Below are 16,890 nucleotides of genomic sequence, written 5' to 3'. Positions count from 1 at the left end.
ACATAGTTTAAACCATCCCTGGAATGTCTGATCAGTTAACATGGCTTAAGCCGTCCCAGGAATGTCTGATCAGTTAACATGACTTTGGCAGAAGTTTAACATTTAGCTCCCTCATGGGAATGTAATGTTGTTTTTTTTTCCCCCTGGTGACCTACAATTGCACTTTGTGCCGTGTTTTGGTGATCTGACAGAAACAGCATCTGCGAGCATCTGTAATGTTTTAATAATGTTTTATTTTTGTTCCTTCCAGATTTATTATGCTCTTTATTCTTTCAATGCACGGTGTTCCAATGAGCTAAGCATCTCCGCCAACCAGCGGCTACGGATCCTTGAGTTCCAGGACATGAATGGCAATCAGGAGTGGTGGCTGGGAGAAGTGGAGGGACGGAGGGGCTATGTCCCCTCTAACTACATCCGCAAGTCAGAGTACACCTGAGTGCCACGTCCCATCTGGGGAGATGCAGACAGCCCGCTGGTGAGGCCAGACCTCCGCAGACAAGCTCGGCTGGGGAGAGAGACAGAAGAACAGACATTACCCAGCTGCTGTGGGAGATGAGGCGACGTGACAAAAGACAAGTGTCATTTGGAACTGTTTATTGCTGCTGTTGGGAAGAGAACGTGTCTCTCCTTTAACTGTTTCCCATTCCTCAACTTTCCCATTTGTTGTATTCTGTTCTGGAACGTGAGACTTGAACTCTCTCTTGTGGCGCTCATGAGGAGTGTTTGAGCATGGTGCATTCTGGTTCTGGATCAAGAATGTGGTGGCCTGTGTGACAACATGGGTTATGTTCAGGCTTGCACTCTGGTGCACTGAATGCCAAGGGGCATTCTTAGTTGGTTGGGTGCAGTCTGAGAATAGTGCTAGCACTTACCTGGTGTACTAAAGAAAAACAGATTTATTGTGAAGTGGAAAAACCTGTACTGGATATGCGTGCATGACTCTGGCATGAAAAACTGATATTATGCAGGGGTGTGTGTTATGGGAGAAAGCACACTCAACTGAACCAGTGGAGCCAATGTGATGTCTTGGAGACATGTAAACTCACCCAGTTGACAATCACAGTGCACATGGAGACAGACCTATGCCTCATTCACCTGCTGTGTATTAATCTCTTTTAACATGAATAACAAGAAGTGTGTATTTTTTACAGTGCTCAGAACCAGGTTCTGATTATGTATCTCCTGACCAATATTTAAATTCTCTCCTGAGACTTGGAATGAAACGTAAGAGGCTTCTTTTTTTTTTTTTGAATGCCTTCTGTCTTTTGAGCCACTCACATATGTATGAGTTTTATAGGAACTAGAGCCACAAATGGGTTTGATCGATAGCGAGTGAGAGATCAAACTATTTGATGTGTCCCCTCTCAAGATGATTATTTGATCCTATGACATCATTTCATGCTGTGTATTGAACATGTATGTCTGTACTCCAGTGTCAAGTGAGCCATTCCCTTACCATTTGAATAAAAAACTTAGGAATGACTAAGTGTGTCTGAATAGCCCAGTGTGACTCAATGACCATGTTGTCCCTGCCATACTGTTGCCTTTTATAGAGGCCTCTGCACTCTGAACAGATCATGTTTATCAGTGCTGTTTATAATTCATTGAACATTTTACTATAAAGTTTTTTTTTCTTTACATGTGTCTCCAGTTTTGGGACCATCTTCTCTAGTTTTGAACCTCGGTCGGTACTGATCTCAGTTGGTACTGATGTAATGTTAATGCTTTGTTCTTCACTGCTACCAATGGTTCCAGATAGTGTTCCATCAGTACCAAAACTGATCATACAAGTGACTGACTGACTTTATAAAATCTGTTTATTTGTAAGGCTTCAGAGAGATTAGTTCAGAGCAGTGATTCAAAGTAAACATAGTGAAAAGTAAACATTGCCATTGACCCAGTGGAGAAAGAAGTCAGAACTCACCTCCTGCTTATTCCAGCAGGACCACAGAGTTCATTTGGTCTTAAGGAATTGCAATGCCCATGTCACAATTCACATATGAACTGCCTAAATTAACATAAACATATAAACAAAGGTGAGAAGCCACTAGTGGAAATCTTATGTTGTAGAGCAAAGCTGGAAGTTGTGGCTAAAGGGGGTGGATACTGTGTATGCATGCATATGGTTGGACAGACTGAAGGCATGTAGAATCAATGCTGTGGTCTAATGATTGACAGCTGGAGTGGAGCAAGCCCATATATGAGCTTGTATACCTCTTTGCTCCAGGCTGTGAGGACTCCTCTGCTGAACGGGTTGTGTCCAGAGGTGCCAGTGTCATGCTCCCACTGTTTCTGCTGTTGCTAAGTCTGCAGTGCCTTAGCCAGCCTGCACGAGCATCAGAAGTACGTAGAAGCTTTGGAATTGCTGCTTCTGCCATGCAGAAGACATAATGATTAAATACCATGGCTTTGTTGAAACGAAATTCTCCATACCAAGTCTTTGAATGCAAGTGCGGAGCAAGGCCACAGAAACAGTGTTAAACTCTTCAGGTTGAAGGCTGAAATTGTTCTATACATTTCTTGGTTTTGATGGGTTGTAAAAATGCAATCACACTTATCACTAATAGGGTGATCATACATCATTTTTCCAGGGCATCAGCCATTCATTGGGATCTAAAAGGCTGGCATCTTTAAATAACCAAATTCCCAACATTTTAGGTTTTGATTTCATGTTGATATTTGCTTTCTGCAGTCTGCACAGTGCCATCCTCCTGTTCACTGTGTCCTTTTTTTCTTTATTTGAAAAGCATAATATGGTCCCCCTAACTATGGTACAGTGTATGTCTGGTTAAATATATTGATTTTGTTGTCCTGAGGCCACTTGGGTTGATGTATCGATTTGACTCCAGACCTAATTAAACCTCCTTGCCTTCTAAGAGTTGTTGACTTTGGTTTCTGATAAAACAGCGAGTGCTCTTAACATTTCAGTGATGTTTATGTCAGGTAAATTATATTTTACATAGTACATCAGAAAATTATTGGGACAGAAAAATGTGTTATTTATAACAGGCCTTCAGTTATCCAAAATATCGCATCTGTTATAGTACTGTAGGTTACCTTTCACAATTAATGGCACTCTTCAGAAAGATAAGCAAGTGGTGGTGTGTTTGTGATGAGGGGTGCTTTAAGATGTCCATCCTAATAAATTAAGAATTATCCAAAGAAATAAACTTCCTTCATCAAACAATGACGTTTTTAAGCAAAGTATGTCTCAATTATTTCCACTCATCAGAGAACATTGAAGTCAATTCTCTAGGATCCTGGTGTTCAATAGCATATAAATCACATTTATGCATCAGCATATTCCCCTAACGGGATGTCCAAACTTTTTTTCTCCCCCTCTTCCTCTACCTCTGCCTCCTCTTAGACAAGTGTAACCCAAATCCCTGCGAGCACAATGGCATGTGTGTGACTGGTGCTGCTGGCACTCTCAAATGTTCCTGCCCTTGGCCCTTCAGGGGCAAAAAGTGTCAAGACAGTTCGAGGCCAATATACTGCTACCATTCTACTTATTTCAAGAAAAAAGGGGTCATTGCTGCAGTAGTTTATTTCTCTTTTTCAGTTGAGAAAGTGTGTAAGAATGTCACGTGTGGCCGTGGGGAGTGTGTCCGCATTATGACAGAGCCGTTCTATGAGTGCAAATGCAAAGCCCCCTACCGGCCGCCCAGCTGCAGGACGCGTGAGTGTGTGCCTACGTCTTCACTTCAGCCACTTGCACTGTAGCTACAGGACTTAGAGCTGTATTATCTTTATCTGGATATATTCTGAAATGCCATTCATGCCTTGTTGAATCTTTTGCCCGCTCTCCTCCTCTGTATTGGACTACATGAAGGTTCTGAGATTGTAGTTTGTGTTTAATTACACCGTTTCCCCTCCCCCGCCAGCCTCTGCCTGCGCCCCAAGCCCCTGTTTGAACGGCGGGACATGTGTAAAGGGCCGCTTGAGAAGGCGATTCACCTGTGTGTGTCCTAACAACTACAGCGGGAAGTTCTGCCAGATTGGTAGTGTCCTGTGCTGCTCTCCAGCCACAATCTGGCTGCCACCCGAGTAACGTTCGTCATCGCTGTAACCGTGCACTGTGGTGTCTCACATCTTGCTTTCGGACACTCTGCTCTCAGGGCCTGATGACTGTTATGAGGGGGATGGTGAGTCATACAGGGGGTTTGTAAGTGAAACAGTCGACGGTCTGGAATGCTTACCATGGAATTCTCACCTCATACCATACACTGATTTTGAAGAAGAAGAAGATGGCATCGGACCCCATAATTACTGCAGGTCAGCCATACATGTATGAGCATGAGAGAGGCACAGAGAGAGAGAATTAGATAAAGGTAATCAGAGGACTGGACATTGCTTGTTTCAGAAACCCAGATGGGGAGAGTCAGCCCTGGTGCTTCATTAGAAATGAAGGCGAGCTGCAATGGGACGACTGTAATGTGGCCCGCTGCCCTGAGCCAGGTGCTCTTGCTCCTCCCACCCTTCCTCTGCCTCATCTTCCCTCTCCATGCCATACACTCTTCTTCTGTTAAACACTTTCCTTTCTTACACCTTCTCAAACCCTCCCAGCTGGAGAGAACTATACTGAACCAACCAGCGATGCCCCTCTAAAGGACTTCTCTGTGTGTGGGATACCACAGCCTAGCAGGGCTTTGGGTAAGATCTTTGGAGGGAGGAAGGCCAAGCCTGGAGCCCATCCCTGGCAGGCCTCTCTGCAGATACGCTCTAAAGGCACCACTGACCCGTTCAGGCACAACTGTGGGGGAATCCTCATTGACTCCTGCTGGGTCCTTACTGCTGCTCACTGTATGTAAGTGTTGCCCCTAGAGGGTGCAATTGCTACACTGTAATGATACGTGGTGAAAGTGGAATTATAGTAAACAGAAATAGATACAGTGTCTTAACAATGAAACACAGTTTTGGAGTATGATAAATAGAAATTAAATCTTAATTATTTGAATTATGAACATGAAATGATGGTCGTGCTTATCAATTTTTGCTGGCCTATGTGTATGTGTGTGCATTTACATGTATTATTTCAGTGATAACGAGAATGAGATACAGGAGTCTCTTGGTGGTGTGGATCTGAAGAAGGATGAGGCAGCAGACCAAAGTATGGGGGTGGAGCAGTACTTTGTCCACTACACAGAAACTGATGAAGCCCTGTACAATGACATAGGTCATCTGCTAACACACTCACTATTGAACCTTTGTGTTGACCTCACGTGCATACACCCACCAAACACAAACCTAAAAAAAAAAAAAAAAAGAAAGAAAACCTTAAAGCTAACAAATCAGAAAGTACATATAAATCCTCGAATTGTCTTATTTTTTATGTCTTAAACTTAATTTTTCTGCATGGCCACAGTTTGAATAAAACCGCAGACTGCACTAAACTTTAATGCATGTTTTAAGTCCAACAGAAATGTTAAATTGTCACTCAAAGTTGGCAATGGAGATGCTCCTGTAGGATTCTACTGTGGCAGAGACCCAGTGCATCTACACACCAGATAACGTCACCTTGGACTTATGATCTTTTGTTGTTGATGACTGCTTTTCTTGCGCTGAACAACAAATTTCATTGTAGTGTTTGTTTAAACAAATGCCAGCTCTCCTCAAACTGAAGGCTGTGGACGGGGTATGTGCCAAGGAGACCAGGTTTGTCAAGACCGCCTGCCTGCCCGAAGACACATTACCTGATGGGATGGAGTGTAGCATATCAGGCTACGGGACCACTGAGCACAGTAGGATGCCACTCTCTTCCCCCACACCCAGCCACGCCCCTGATGCACGCTTACCTCGCCTGCTCCCGCTCTACTAGGACTAACACTCTGTGTGTTCCTGCAGGTGAAAAAGGATCCACGCAGCTGCTAGATGCAAAGGTGTTGCTTATCCCCCAGGAGCGCTGTATGGCGCCCCATGTCTATGGGAACTTGCTGGATGGGAACCTGTTATGCACGGGATACACACAAGGAGGAGTGGACTCCTGCTTGGTGCATCTCTATGTGTCTCTGCAGCTGCACAGGAGATCCATATAGGGAGAACTGAATAGGATGGATATATTACATAAAAAGCATGGTCACTAAAAAATCATTGTTGCACTGTATTGATTTAATCTATTAGCATGCAGGTGTATGTGTGTGAAATATAGGCATTGATAATACTAGAGTGTGTGGGTGTTTCTGTACCTTTAATGGCTCTTTGTCTTCATAGGGAGACTCTGGGGGCCCACTCGTCTGTAATCGGAATGAAACATATTACGTGTACGGAGTGGTAAGCTGGGGTGACGGATGTGGCAAGAAGAACAAACCTGGCATTTATGCCCGTGTCACCCTTTTCCTTGATTGGATCAAAGAAAAGATGCACTCTACATAGAGATTGTATGAAAGTCAGTAACAATAGTTCACCACAAAAAGTGACACATGAGGACACTGTAGAGCTTTGACAAAAACCTTTATTTTTGGATCTCATGGTCATATGGCATACATCAAACATGTACCCATGATTGAGCTCATAGCTGTTTTCATTTGGCATACTGTTAGAAGCTGAATCCGTCAAGCACACAGTGTATCAAATATCTCTTAAAAATAACTCTTCTGCAGTTGGCAGTCTGACAGCATGGCTGTCCACTTGTGAATACACAAACCAATCACACAACTCAGTAATATAATTTCATCTTTTCATTCTCTTATGACACCAACATTTTTAGCCTCCAGAGATGGTGAGACAAAATGAGACAAGACAAGATGAGGTGAGATGAGGAGTAACAAGTGTAAATAAGGTTTGTAATGATGCACATGTAATGAAGCGAGATTACATTTCGGTATATATATTTTAATCAAATTCATATATTTTACATGTTGCATATACTTCCTCACCATCAGCTGTTGGTACTTGGCAATGGCCTGGTCAGTATCCAGCCCCTCAGCCAGCCCAAGCTCTGCTGCCCTGCGGGCCAGCTCTGCCTTATGAGAGCCTGGAGGGGTCCAGCCCACTCCCTTCATCCAGTTTAAGTCTGACTTGTAGTTCACCTGCATCCAGACACCAACAATCACCACCCAGATCCAAAAGGAGAATCGTAGTCTTTTTTTAAATGCATTCTGTCTTTTGAGCTACTCGCATGTGAATGAGTTTTTTAGGAGCTAGAGCCACCAATGTGTTTGATCGATAGCAAGTGAGAGTTCAAATTTTGGTACTATTGAGGTCCCTGTTGCCTTTTTGATGTGTCCCCTCTCCAGATGAGTATTTGATCCTACGATGTAATCTCATGCTGTGTATTGAACATGTATTTCTGTACTCCAGTGTCAAGTGAGCCATTCCCTTACAGTTTGAGGTCTCTGCGCTCTCATGAACAGATCATGTTGAGCAGTACTGTTTATAATTCACAGGCATTGAACACTTTGGTACTGATTTAATGTTAATGCTTTGTTCTTCTCTGCTTCCAATGGTTCTAGATAGTTTCCCATCAGTACCAAAACTGATCATACAAGTGACTGATTGTAAATCTGTTTGCAATGATCCAAAGTAAACATAGTGAAAAGTAAACATTGCCATTGACCCAGTGGAGAAAGAAGTCAGAACTCACCTCCTGCTTATTCCAGCAGGACCACAGAGTTCATTTGGTCTTAAGGAATTGCAATGCCCATGTCACAATTCACATATGAACTGCCTAAATTAACATAAACATATAAACAAAGTTGAGAAGCCACTAGTGGAAATCTATGTTGTAGAGCAAAGCTGGAAGTCGTGGCTAAAGGGGGTGGATACTGTGTATGCATGCATATGGTTGGACAGATTGAAGGCATGTAGAATCAATGCTGTGGTCTAATGATTGACAGCTGGAGTGGAGCAAGCCCATATATGAGCGTGTATACCTCTTTGCTCCAGGCTGTGAGGACTCCTCTGCTGAACGGGTTGTGTCCAGAGGTGCCAGTGTCATGCTCCCACTGTTTCTGCTGTTGCTAAGTCTGCAGTGCCTTAGCCAGCCTGCACGAGCATCAGAGGTACGTAGAAGCTTTGGAATGGCTCCTTCTGCCATGCAGAAGACACAATTATTATATACCATGGCTTTGTTGAAACAAAATTCTCCAAGTCTTTGAAGGCAAGTGTGGAGCAAGGCCACAGAAACAGTGTTAAACTCTTCGGGTTGAATGGTGAAATTGTTCTGTAAATTTCTTGGGTTTTGAAAGGTTGTAAAAATGCAATCACACTTATCACTACTAGGGTGATCATACATCATTTTTCCAGGGCATCAGCCATTCATTGGGATCTAAAAGGCTGGCATCTTTAAATAACCAAATTCCCAACATTTTAGGTTTTGATTTCATGTTGATATTTGCTTTCTGCAGTCTGCACAGTGTCATCCTCCTGTTCACTGTCCTTTTTTTCTTTATTTGAAAAGCATAATATGGTCCCCCTAACTATGGTACAGTGTATGTCTGGTTAAATATATTGATTTTGTTGTCCTGAGGCCACTTGGGTTGATGTATCGATTTAACTCCAGACCTACTTAAACCTCCTTGCCTTCTAAGAGTTGTTGACTTTGGTTTCTGATGAAACTGTGAGTGCTCTTAACATTTCAGTGATGTTTATTCTTTTAGGACTTTATTTCAACTCTTATGGGAATAGCTGATGGTGAGCTTCATAATCTTGGTAGTCAATACTGTTTCTAAAAACAAGGTTGGAAAAACTTTTAATTTGTCTTCTTTCCCAGTATTATGTCAGTTCTATTTTTATTCCCTAATATTACATTAGTTTTTGAAATATATGATTGCTAGTGGCTCTCTCTTTTTAAAAAGCAACATTTGACTTCTTCGATGATGACACTGAGGAAACGTCTGCTGGTGTTATTGACAGTACCGTTGACTGGCTATTTGACCTCTTTGATGTGTCAGGTAAATTATATTTTACATAGTACATCAGAAAATTATTGGGACAGAAACATTAGTTATTGCTTAACAGTCCTTCAGTTGTCCACAATATCGCATCTGTTATAGTACTGTAGGTTACCTTTCACAATTAATGGCACTCTTCAGAAAGATAAGCAAGTGGTGGTGTGTTTGTGATGAGGGGTGCTTTAAGATGTCCATCCTAATAAATTAAGAATTATCCAAAGAAATAAACTTCCTTCATCAAACAATGTTTTGCTCAGTATTGTTAGTGAGCTCAAATTGTTCTGATTTATTCCCTGTTTTCTGATATGTTTATATTTTGAAATATATGATTGCTAGCTGCTTTGTTTTGTTTTGTTTTTTTAAAGCAATAATTGACTACTTCTTTGATGACACTGAGGAAACGTCTGATGATATTGACAGTACCATTGACTGGCTATTTGAGCTCTTTGATGTGTCAGGTAAAATATGATACATGGTACAGCAGAAAATTACTGGGACAGAAAAAGTTATTATTTCTAACGGACCTTCAGTTATCCACAATATCTCATGCTATATAGTACTGTATGCTACCTTTCACAATTAATGGCACTCTTCAGAAAGATAAGCAAGTCGTGGTGTTTGTGGTGATCGGCGATTTATTAATATGTCGATCCTAATAAAAAGAATGGAAGGTTAAGCACCAGCTAATATGAAAGTGTCGAACACAAATACAGCAAAAGCTGAGTTTCCACTATCAGATTCCCCTATCAGTTTCTGTTATCTTCGGGATCTGTCGTAAATGTTGTACGTGTGACGTAAATGGTGGACAACAGGGCAACGCAGTTGAACTGTAGATTAGGTAAAATGGAAACTGACAAATAAAAAGTGTTTTCTTTGGCTGCAATAATTCAATGTACAGTACACAAACAGCGCAAAGATCCCAAAATATATATTTTAAAAATTTAACAAAATTTGCAAACTTTGAAAGTGCACATTGGAAAGGTCCGTCCTCTTATTCCGTTAGTGTTCGTTTCGCGCCTAAAGATTACCACAGATACGGGATGTGAAAGGCCGGGCTCACACGACGACTTGATGTTACCTCTGCTGCTTCTGCTTTTCTAAGCATATGGGCATGTAAAGAAATTAAAGATAGGTGTTCCAGAGCCTCTGTGTGCATGAAAGTAAACGGGGCAAGTGCAATTCCTTGTCTTATTTTAATTTACATTAGCTAACGTTAGCTAGCTGAGATAGGTTCGCTAGTTAACTAGCTTAGTAGCTAACTGACTGACTTTCTAAACTTGGTGTCATACTAGGTTAACTCTCCACCCTGTAGTTGCATTATGGAGCTTTATGGAGTATCTTATGAATATGAACCACTGTTGAATGCCTTTAAAATAATGATAACGGAACATTTGCGTTTAGCTAGCAATAGCTATTTTCATTAGTAGTTCAGTGCGAAATTTTATAATGTTGCTAGCAAGCTAGGTTAACAATGTTTCCAATGACGATCCACCTCTTTAAACAATAGTGGCTTTACCAGTTTTTTTTCTCTCAGTGTACGAAGTTGGCACTAGAAATTCACTCAAGCCAACCACCCAAAACAGATTATGATAATGCTAGACATATAACCTACACATATATGGTTAACCCACCAAAAACATACTAGACCACAAAAGCATATACGTTGGTCATTAGCGAAAGGTAGCATTACTAACTAGTTAACTAGCTAAGATAGACAACCTAGGCTACATGACAAGCTAGTAAAGTGAGAAATATAGCCAGTAGCTAACGATCCTGCTATAAATAATTATTAGACTACATTACAGTTAACAAGCAACTAACAGCTAAGTTCAGACAACAAGCCTTGGATTTAACAGAATCTGAGGCAAAAATAAGTGAACTCGGAGCTTAACATAACCAACCAGAGGATAATCTAAGTGAAAAAACAAAGTACACTCGGGCTCAAATCTAAATGGTTGAATTTCACTGTTATGATATACGTTCACCCCCACTGTCACTGCAGAGTCATAATCTGCATCAAATTCGAAAAATGGAAGAACCAGCACTGGAAATTTCGCAGTCCAAGTCATAATGGTGTTCGATAGCGGCGTTGTTCACTGTTGCCCACCAGTGACGTGACTCGACAACTTTCTGGAATTTCCGGAGCCACGTCTTTTTCCGTCAATTTTAAAGAGATTAACATTTTATTTTCATTTGAATTCACAAACATTGTCACAGCTACTGCAAAATGTGTGACTCCTTGAGGGAGACCCATTAAGTGGGGCTAAGCCTTTAATAGAACACCCCAATAAAATAATTATCCAAAGAAATAAACCTCCTTCATCAAACAATGACTTTTGCAAAGTGTGTCTCAATTATTTTCACTCTAGGATCAGTGTTCACTAGCATATAATTGACCCCTAACAGGGGTATCCAGACTTTTTTAGAGGGGACAAGATTGAACCATATCAAAATTGTATACCCTGTATTATTTACATATTTGTCTGATTTGCCTCCTTAGCAAACTAATCTCAGGATGACCTTGTATTGTTGCTCTCACTACACACATTACCCTGTTCTCTCTTTCTTTCTCTCTCTCTCCATCTCTGCCTCCTCTTAGACAAGTGTGACCCAAATCCCTGCGAGCACAACGGCACGTGTGAGACTGGTGTTGCTGGCTCTTTCAAATGCTCCTGCCCTCGGCCCTTCAGGGGCAAAAAGTGTCAAGACGGTTCGAGGCCAATATACTGTTACCATTCTACTTATTTAAAAAAAAAAAAGGGGGTCATTGCTGCAGTAGTTTATTTCTCTTTTTCAGTTGAGAAAGTGTGTAAGAATGTCACGTGTGGCCGTGGGGAGTGTGTCCGCATTATGACAGAGCCGTTCTATGAGTGCAAATGCAAAGCCCCCTACCGGCCGCCCAGCTGCAGGACGCGTGAGTGTGTGCCTACGTCTTCACTTCAGCCACTTGCACTGTAGCTACAGGACTTAGAGCTGTATTATCTTTATCTGGATATATTCTGAAATGCCATTCATGCCTTGTTGAATCTTTTGCCCTCTCTCCCCTGTATTGTAAGGACTACATGAAGGGTGTGGAGATCGTAGTTTGTGTTTAATTACACCGTTTCCCCACCCCCGCCAGCCTCTGCCTGCGCCCCGAGCCCCTGTTTGAACGGCGGGACATGTGTAAAGGGCCGCTTGAGAAGCCGATTCACCTGCGTGTGTCCTAACAACTACAGCGGAAAGTTCTGCCAGATTGGTAAAGTGTCCTGTGCTGCTCCCCAGCCACAGTCTGTCGCTGCCACCTGAGGAATGTTCGTCATCGCTGTAACCGTGCACTGTGGTGTCTCACATCTTGCTTTCGGACACTCTGCTCTCAGGGCCTGATGACTGTTATGAGGGGGATGGTGAGTCATACAGGGGGTTCATAAGTGAAACAGTCGACGGTCTGGAATGCTTACCATGGAATTCTCACCTCATACCATACACTGATTTTGAAGAAGAAGAAGATGGCATCGGACCCCATAATTACTGCAGGTCAGCCATACATGTATGAGCATGAGAGAGGCACAGAGAGAGAGAATTAGATAAAGGTAATCAGAGGACTGGACATTGCTTGTTTCAGAAACCCAGATGGGGAGAGTCAGCCCTGGTGCTTCATTAGAAATGAAGGCGAGCTGCAATGGGACGACTGTAATGTGGCCCGCTGCCCTGAGCCAGGTGCTCTTGCTCCTCCCACCCTTCCTCTGCCTCATCTTCCCTCTCCATGCCATACACTCTTCTTCTGTTAAACACTTTCCTTTCTTACACCTTCTCAAACCCTCCCAGCTGGAGAGAACTATACTGAACCAACCAGCGATGCCCTTCTAAAGGACTTCTCTGTGTGTGGGATACCACAGCCTAGCAGGGCTTTGGGTAAGATCTTTGGAGGGAGGAAGGCCAAGCCTGGAGCCCATCCCTGGCAGGCCTCTCTGCAGATACGCTCTAAAGGCACCACTGACCCGTTCAGGCACAACTGTGGGGGAATCCTCATTGACTCCTGCTGGGTCCTTACTGCTGCTCACTGTATGTAAGTGTTGCCCCTAGAGGGTGCTATTGCTACACTGTAATGATACATATAGTGAAAGTGGAATTATAGTAAACCGTGCAGTTTTAGAGATGGTATTTCTCTGAATATACATTGAGTCTGTTGAATAGAAATAGAGATGAAATCTCAATTCTTTGAATGACGAACATGAAATGATGGTCGTGCTCATCGTTTTGTGTTGTCCTGCGTGCACGTGTGTATGAATTTGCATGTATTATTTCAGTGACAACGAGAATGAGCTACAGGTGTCTCTTGGTGGCGTGGACCTGAAGAAGGATGAGGCAGCAGACCAAACTGTTGGGGTGGAGCAGTACTTTGTCCATGAGAACTACACGGAGACTGATGAAGCCCTGTACAATGACATAGGTCATCTGCTAACACACTATTGAACCCTTGTGTTGCCCTCACATGTATACACGTGCCCATGGCCACATTTTAAATATAACAGCAGGCTACACTAAGCTTTAATGCATGTTTTAAGTCCAACAGAAATGTTAAATTGTCACTCAAAGATGGCAATGGAGATGCTCTTGTAGGAGTCTACTGCGGCAGAGACCCTGTGCATCTACACACTGTACATTTATGATGTTTAGCAGACACTCTTATCCAGAGCGACATGACAAAAGTGCTTTGTCATTTACTCATAGAATACATCCTTGCCAGTACAGTAGGTTGGAGTCCATGATACCACTGAACTAGAATACTGTTGAAATAACAGGGATCATTGCTGAGGCCTAGAAGTGCAAAATACATCTAAAAACAGACAACAATAAGTACTAGAGTTTCAGTTAGTCAACATAGGAGCAGGATCAGTTGTCATTTAAATATTCCACAAATAGATGGGTCTTCAGTCTGCATTTGAAGACTGCAAGGGACTCTGCTGTCCAGACAGCAGGCGGAAGTTCATTCCACCATCTAATCATCAATCAGATTGATGCAAGTTTCTCCTCAAAGAAGGTGATGAAATCCTCAGGAGTAAGAGATGAGAAAGGAGGAGGGGGGAGGGTTAAGGAGAGAAGAAAAGATACTGAAGAGCTTGCGTGGATCAGATGCTGATGATTCAAATTTTTCTCTGTAGTAGGATGGCTTTGCAGATGTTACTTCCAGTGAGAACTTGGAAAGTAGAGACTGGTATGAGCTGAGGTCTGTTTCTAGGTGAGTTTTCCTTCACCACTTCTCTGAAGTCCTTAGTCCTTTGATGTGGCAGTGGAGAAGGTCTAGAGGAGAGAGGGCACAGAAGATTAATTGATGAGGAGAGTGGGTGAACGAAAAGGCAGAGGACAGGGTAGCCGGAGTCGCCGAGTTCTCAGGGGTGATCCACGTCTCTGTTAGTGCCAGGAAGTGTGGTGAGTGGAGGGATACTATAGCTGAGATGAAGTCAGCTTTCTATACAGCAGATTGGCAATTCCAGAGCCCTCCTGCCACCAGGATCTGTGACTGTGCCGAACATTGGAAGTAAATGAGGTTGCTGAGATTGTGACGTCTGCGATGATGATGGTGTCTAGGAGATCTGTGGGATATGTAGACAGGAATTGCGAGACACCTGGCAGATTGAAAAGATACTAGGTTCGTGAAAAGCACAACAAAGCCTTCTACAGGTGTTGGTGGGAGTCTTCCTAATTTAACAGTTCAATAAGTGCCGAGTCCGCCCCCCAATTCACACCTAACCCTAGCCGAAACTACAACTGCAACGAGAAATGACAGCTAACAGCAAACAAGCAACTAGGTTTAGACAATAAGCCTTGAATTGAACAGAATCTGATGCAAAAGTAAGTGAACTCAGAGCCTACCTTAACCAACCAGAGGATAATCTAAGAGAAAAAAACAAGACACACCATATAGTCAACGTGGACTTAGCATCTTTTGTTGCTGATGAATGCTTGTCTTGCACTGAACAACAGATTTCATTGTGTGTGTTTAAACCAATGCCAGCCCTTCTCAAACTGAAGGCTGTGGACGGAGTATGTACCAAGGAGACCAGGTTCGTCAAGACCGCCTGCCTGCCCGAAGACACATTACCTGATGGGATGGAGTGTAGCATATCAGGCTACGGGACCACTGAGCACAGTAGGATGTCACACTCTTCCCCCACACCCAGCCACGCCCCTGATGCACGCTTACCTCGCCTGCTCCCGCTCTACTAAGACTAACACTGTGTGTTCCCGCAGGTGAAAAAGGATCCACACAGCTGCTAGATGCAAAGGTGTTGCATATCCCCCAGGAGCGCTGTATGGCGCCCCATGTCTACGGGGAATTGCTGGACGAGAGCATGTTATGCGCGGGATACATGCAAGGAGGCGTGGACTCCTGCTCGGTGCGTCTCTATGTGTCTCTGCAGCTGGACAGGAGATCTATATAGGGAGAACTGTAGCAATAGGATAAATGTATTACATAAAAAGCATGTTTTTAGGTAATATATAAAAATTGTTGCTTTAAACCATTTACATGCAGGTGTGTGTGTGTGTGTGTGTGTGTGTGTGTGTGTGTGTGTGTGTGTGTGTGTGTGTGTGTGTGTGTGTGAGAAACATAGTCATTGATAATACTAGAGTGTGTTGGTGTTTCTGTACCTTTACTGGCTCTTTGTCTTCATAGGGAGACTCTGGGGGCCCACTCGTCTGTAATCGGAATGAAACATATTACGTGTACGGAGTGGTAAGCTGGGGTGACGGATGTGGCAAGAAGAACAAACCTGGCATTTATGCCCGTGTCACCCTTTTCCTTGATTGGATCAAAGAAAAGATGCACTCTACATAGAGATTGTATGAAAGTCAGTGACAATAGTTCACCACAAAAAGTGACACAAGAGGACACTGTAGAGCTTTGACAAAAACCTTTATTTTTGGATCTCATGGTCATATGGCATACATCAAACATGTACCCATGATTGAGCTCATAGCTGTTTTCATTTGGCATACTGTTAGAAGCTGAATCCGTCAAGCACACAGTGTATCAAATATCTCTTAAAAATAACTCTTCTGCAGTCGGCAGTCTGACAACATGGCTGTTCACCTGTGAATATACAAACTAGTCAAGTTTGACTTTCAATGCAAAAGACCAGAGCTAATATGAAATAAAAATTTTCAGTTATTTCAATATAAGATGTGTTTGTCTTCAAAATAACCTACAGGAAGCTAGGGGTTTCATTTTTAATAGCTAAAAAGACACTTTCCATCTACAGAAATCAGTTCCACCTTTTTCACATGCATGACGCACTCTCCAAAACAATAACTTCCTTGTGTTGTCCCAATTTAAATGCTCCTCTATAGTCATCAGTAAGGTACATTCATAATATGCACTCTACTCTTACCTTCTTTATCTTGTCCATCATAATTACATACAAATTACATTCACTCTGCTCACATAAATATCCTTCAATCTCCCATCACTGTCTATTTAAATTCTGATAGAGAACACCAGGCTCTATGTAGTATCCTTATATAAGTTTAAAAAAAGTAGGTGTTTGGCTTCTATTGTTGTAGGTTTGTTTTCAGCAGATCTATCTGTTCTTGACTTGTTTTCACTGAGCTGATGCTTCTGTGGACTGCTTCACCACAGACTGACTTGTAAGGGATTGTTTGCCAGAGGACTGATTGGTGATGGACTGGTTAGTGGAAGAGTGAGATGTTCCAGATTGCAGTGTCATGGACTTTGGTCTTGGCTTGCTTGAAAGTAGTGTGAATGGTTGTCTTCCTCTTGACATGGAGGATCTCCATGGCATCTGGATTGACCACAGACTGCTGGAGCTGCTCCCTGGACTCCACCTGCTCTGATGAGGTCTGCTGCTGCTCCTGCAGCTGTTGCTGACATTGGAGCATCTGCAGGAGATGAGGTGAGACAGGATGAGACAAGACGAGATGAGAAGTAACAATTGTAAATAAGGTTTGTAATGATGCACTTTAAAGCAAGATTACATTTCCATATATATATTTTACA

At 42.7% G+C, this 16,890-nt stretch overlaps 3 protein-coding genes across 7 annotated transcripts in view; all 3 read left to right on the top strand.

The window, feature by feature from the left end:
- The window catches only part of dnmbp (dynamin binding protein), a 32,450-nt gene extending 29,574 nt beyond the window's left edge, over positions 1 to 2,876 (top strand). For all 5 annotated transcript variants that reach the window (XM_027026224.2, XM_035533244.1, XM_035533241.1 and 2 more), the window contains one exon: positions 251 to 2,876. In XM_027026224.2, the coding sequence (XP_026882025.2) occupies positions 251 to 436 (186 nt within the window). In that variant the 3' untranslated portion in view covers positions 437 to 2,876. The remainder of the gene's footprint in view (positions 1 to 250) is intronic.
- Positions 2,265 to 6,380, top strand: LOC113569460 (hyaluronan-binding protein 2-like). Its single transcript, XM_035533543.1, has 11 exons — positions 2,265 to 2,389; positions 3,368 to 3,478; positions 3,563 to 3,679; positions 3,885 to 4,001; positions 4,119 to 4,275; positions 4,364 to 4,458; positions 4,573 to 4,807; positions 5,040 to 5,176; positions 5,607 to 5,741; positions 5,845 to 5,990; positions 6,211 to 6,380. Exons 1-11 carry the CDS (start codon positions 2,278 to 2,280, stop codon positions 6,370 to 6,372), a joined length of 1,524 nt encoding a protein of 507 aa, XP_035389436.1. The 5' UTR covers positions 2,265 to 2,277; the 3' UTR covers positions 6,373 to 6,380.
- A 2,235-nt stretch (positions 6,381 to 8,615) lies between these two features.
- Positions 8,616 to 16,009, top strand: LOC118242417 (hyaluronan-binding protein 2-like). The gene is made up of 11 exons (XM_035533542.1): positions 8,616 to 8,631; positions 11,491 to 11,601; positions 11,689 to 11,805; positions 12,013 to 12,129; positions 12,251 to 12,407; positions 12,496 to 12,590; positions 12,699 to 12,939; positions 13,181 to 13,323; positions 14,890 to 15,024; positions 15,126 to 15,271; positions 15,550 to 16,009. Exons 1-11 carry the CDS (start codon positions 8,616 to 8,618, stop codon positions 15,709 to 15,711), a joined length of 1,440 nt encoding a protein of 479 aa, XP_035389435.1. The 3' UTR covers positions 15,712 to 16,009.
- Positions 16,010 to 16,890: the final 881 nt, after the last annotated feature.

Source organism: Electrophorus electricus, chromosome 14 (assembly GCF_013358815.1).
Source record: "Electrophorus electricus isolate fEleEle1 chromosome 14, fEleEle1.pri, whole genome shotgun sequence".
NCBI classification, from domain to species: Eukaryota; Metazoa; Chordata; class Actinopteri; order Gymnotiformes; family Gymnotidae; genus Electrophorus; species Electrophorus electricus.
The sequence above is the reverse complement of the archived record's forward strand: the minus strand, read 5'-3'. Positions and strand labels throughout refer to the sequence as shown.

Bases quoted from the DNA above. Each gene is read 5' to 3' on its own strand.
- LOC113569460 (XM_035533543.1), top strand. From the start codon at position 2,278: ATGCTCCCACTGTTTCTGCTGTTGCTAAGTCTGCAGTGCCTTAGCCAG. The intron at 4,002-4,118 runs GTAGTGTCCTGT...CTCTGCTCTCAG, and splicing joins CGGGAAGTTCTGCCAGATTG to GGCCTGATGACTGTTATGAG. The intron at 4,459-4,572 runs GTGCTCTTGCTC...TCCCAGCTGGAG, and splicing joins GGCCCGCTGCCCTGAGCCAG to AGAACTATACTGAACCAACC.
- LOC118242417 (XM_035533542.1), top strand. The intron at 12,130-12,250 runs GTAAAGTGTCCT...CTCTGCTCTCAG, and splicing joins CGGAAAGTTCTGCCAGATTG to GGCCTGATGACTGTTATGAG. The intron at 15,025-15,125 runs GTAGGATGTCAC...GTGTTCCCGCAG, and splicing joins CTACGGGACCACTGAGCACA to GTGAAAAAGGATCCACACAG.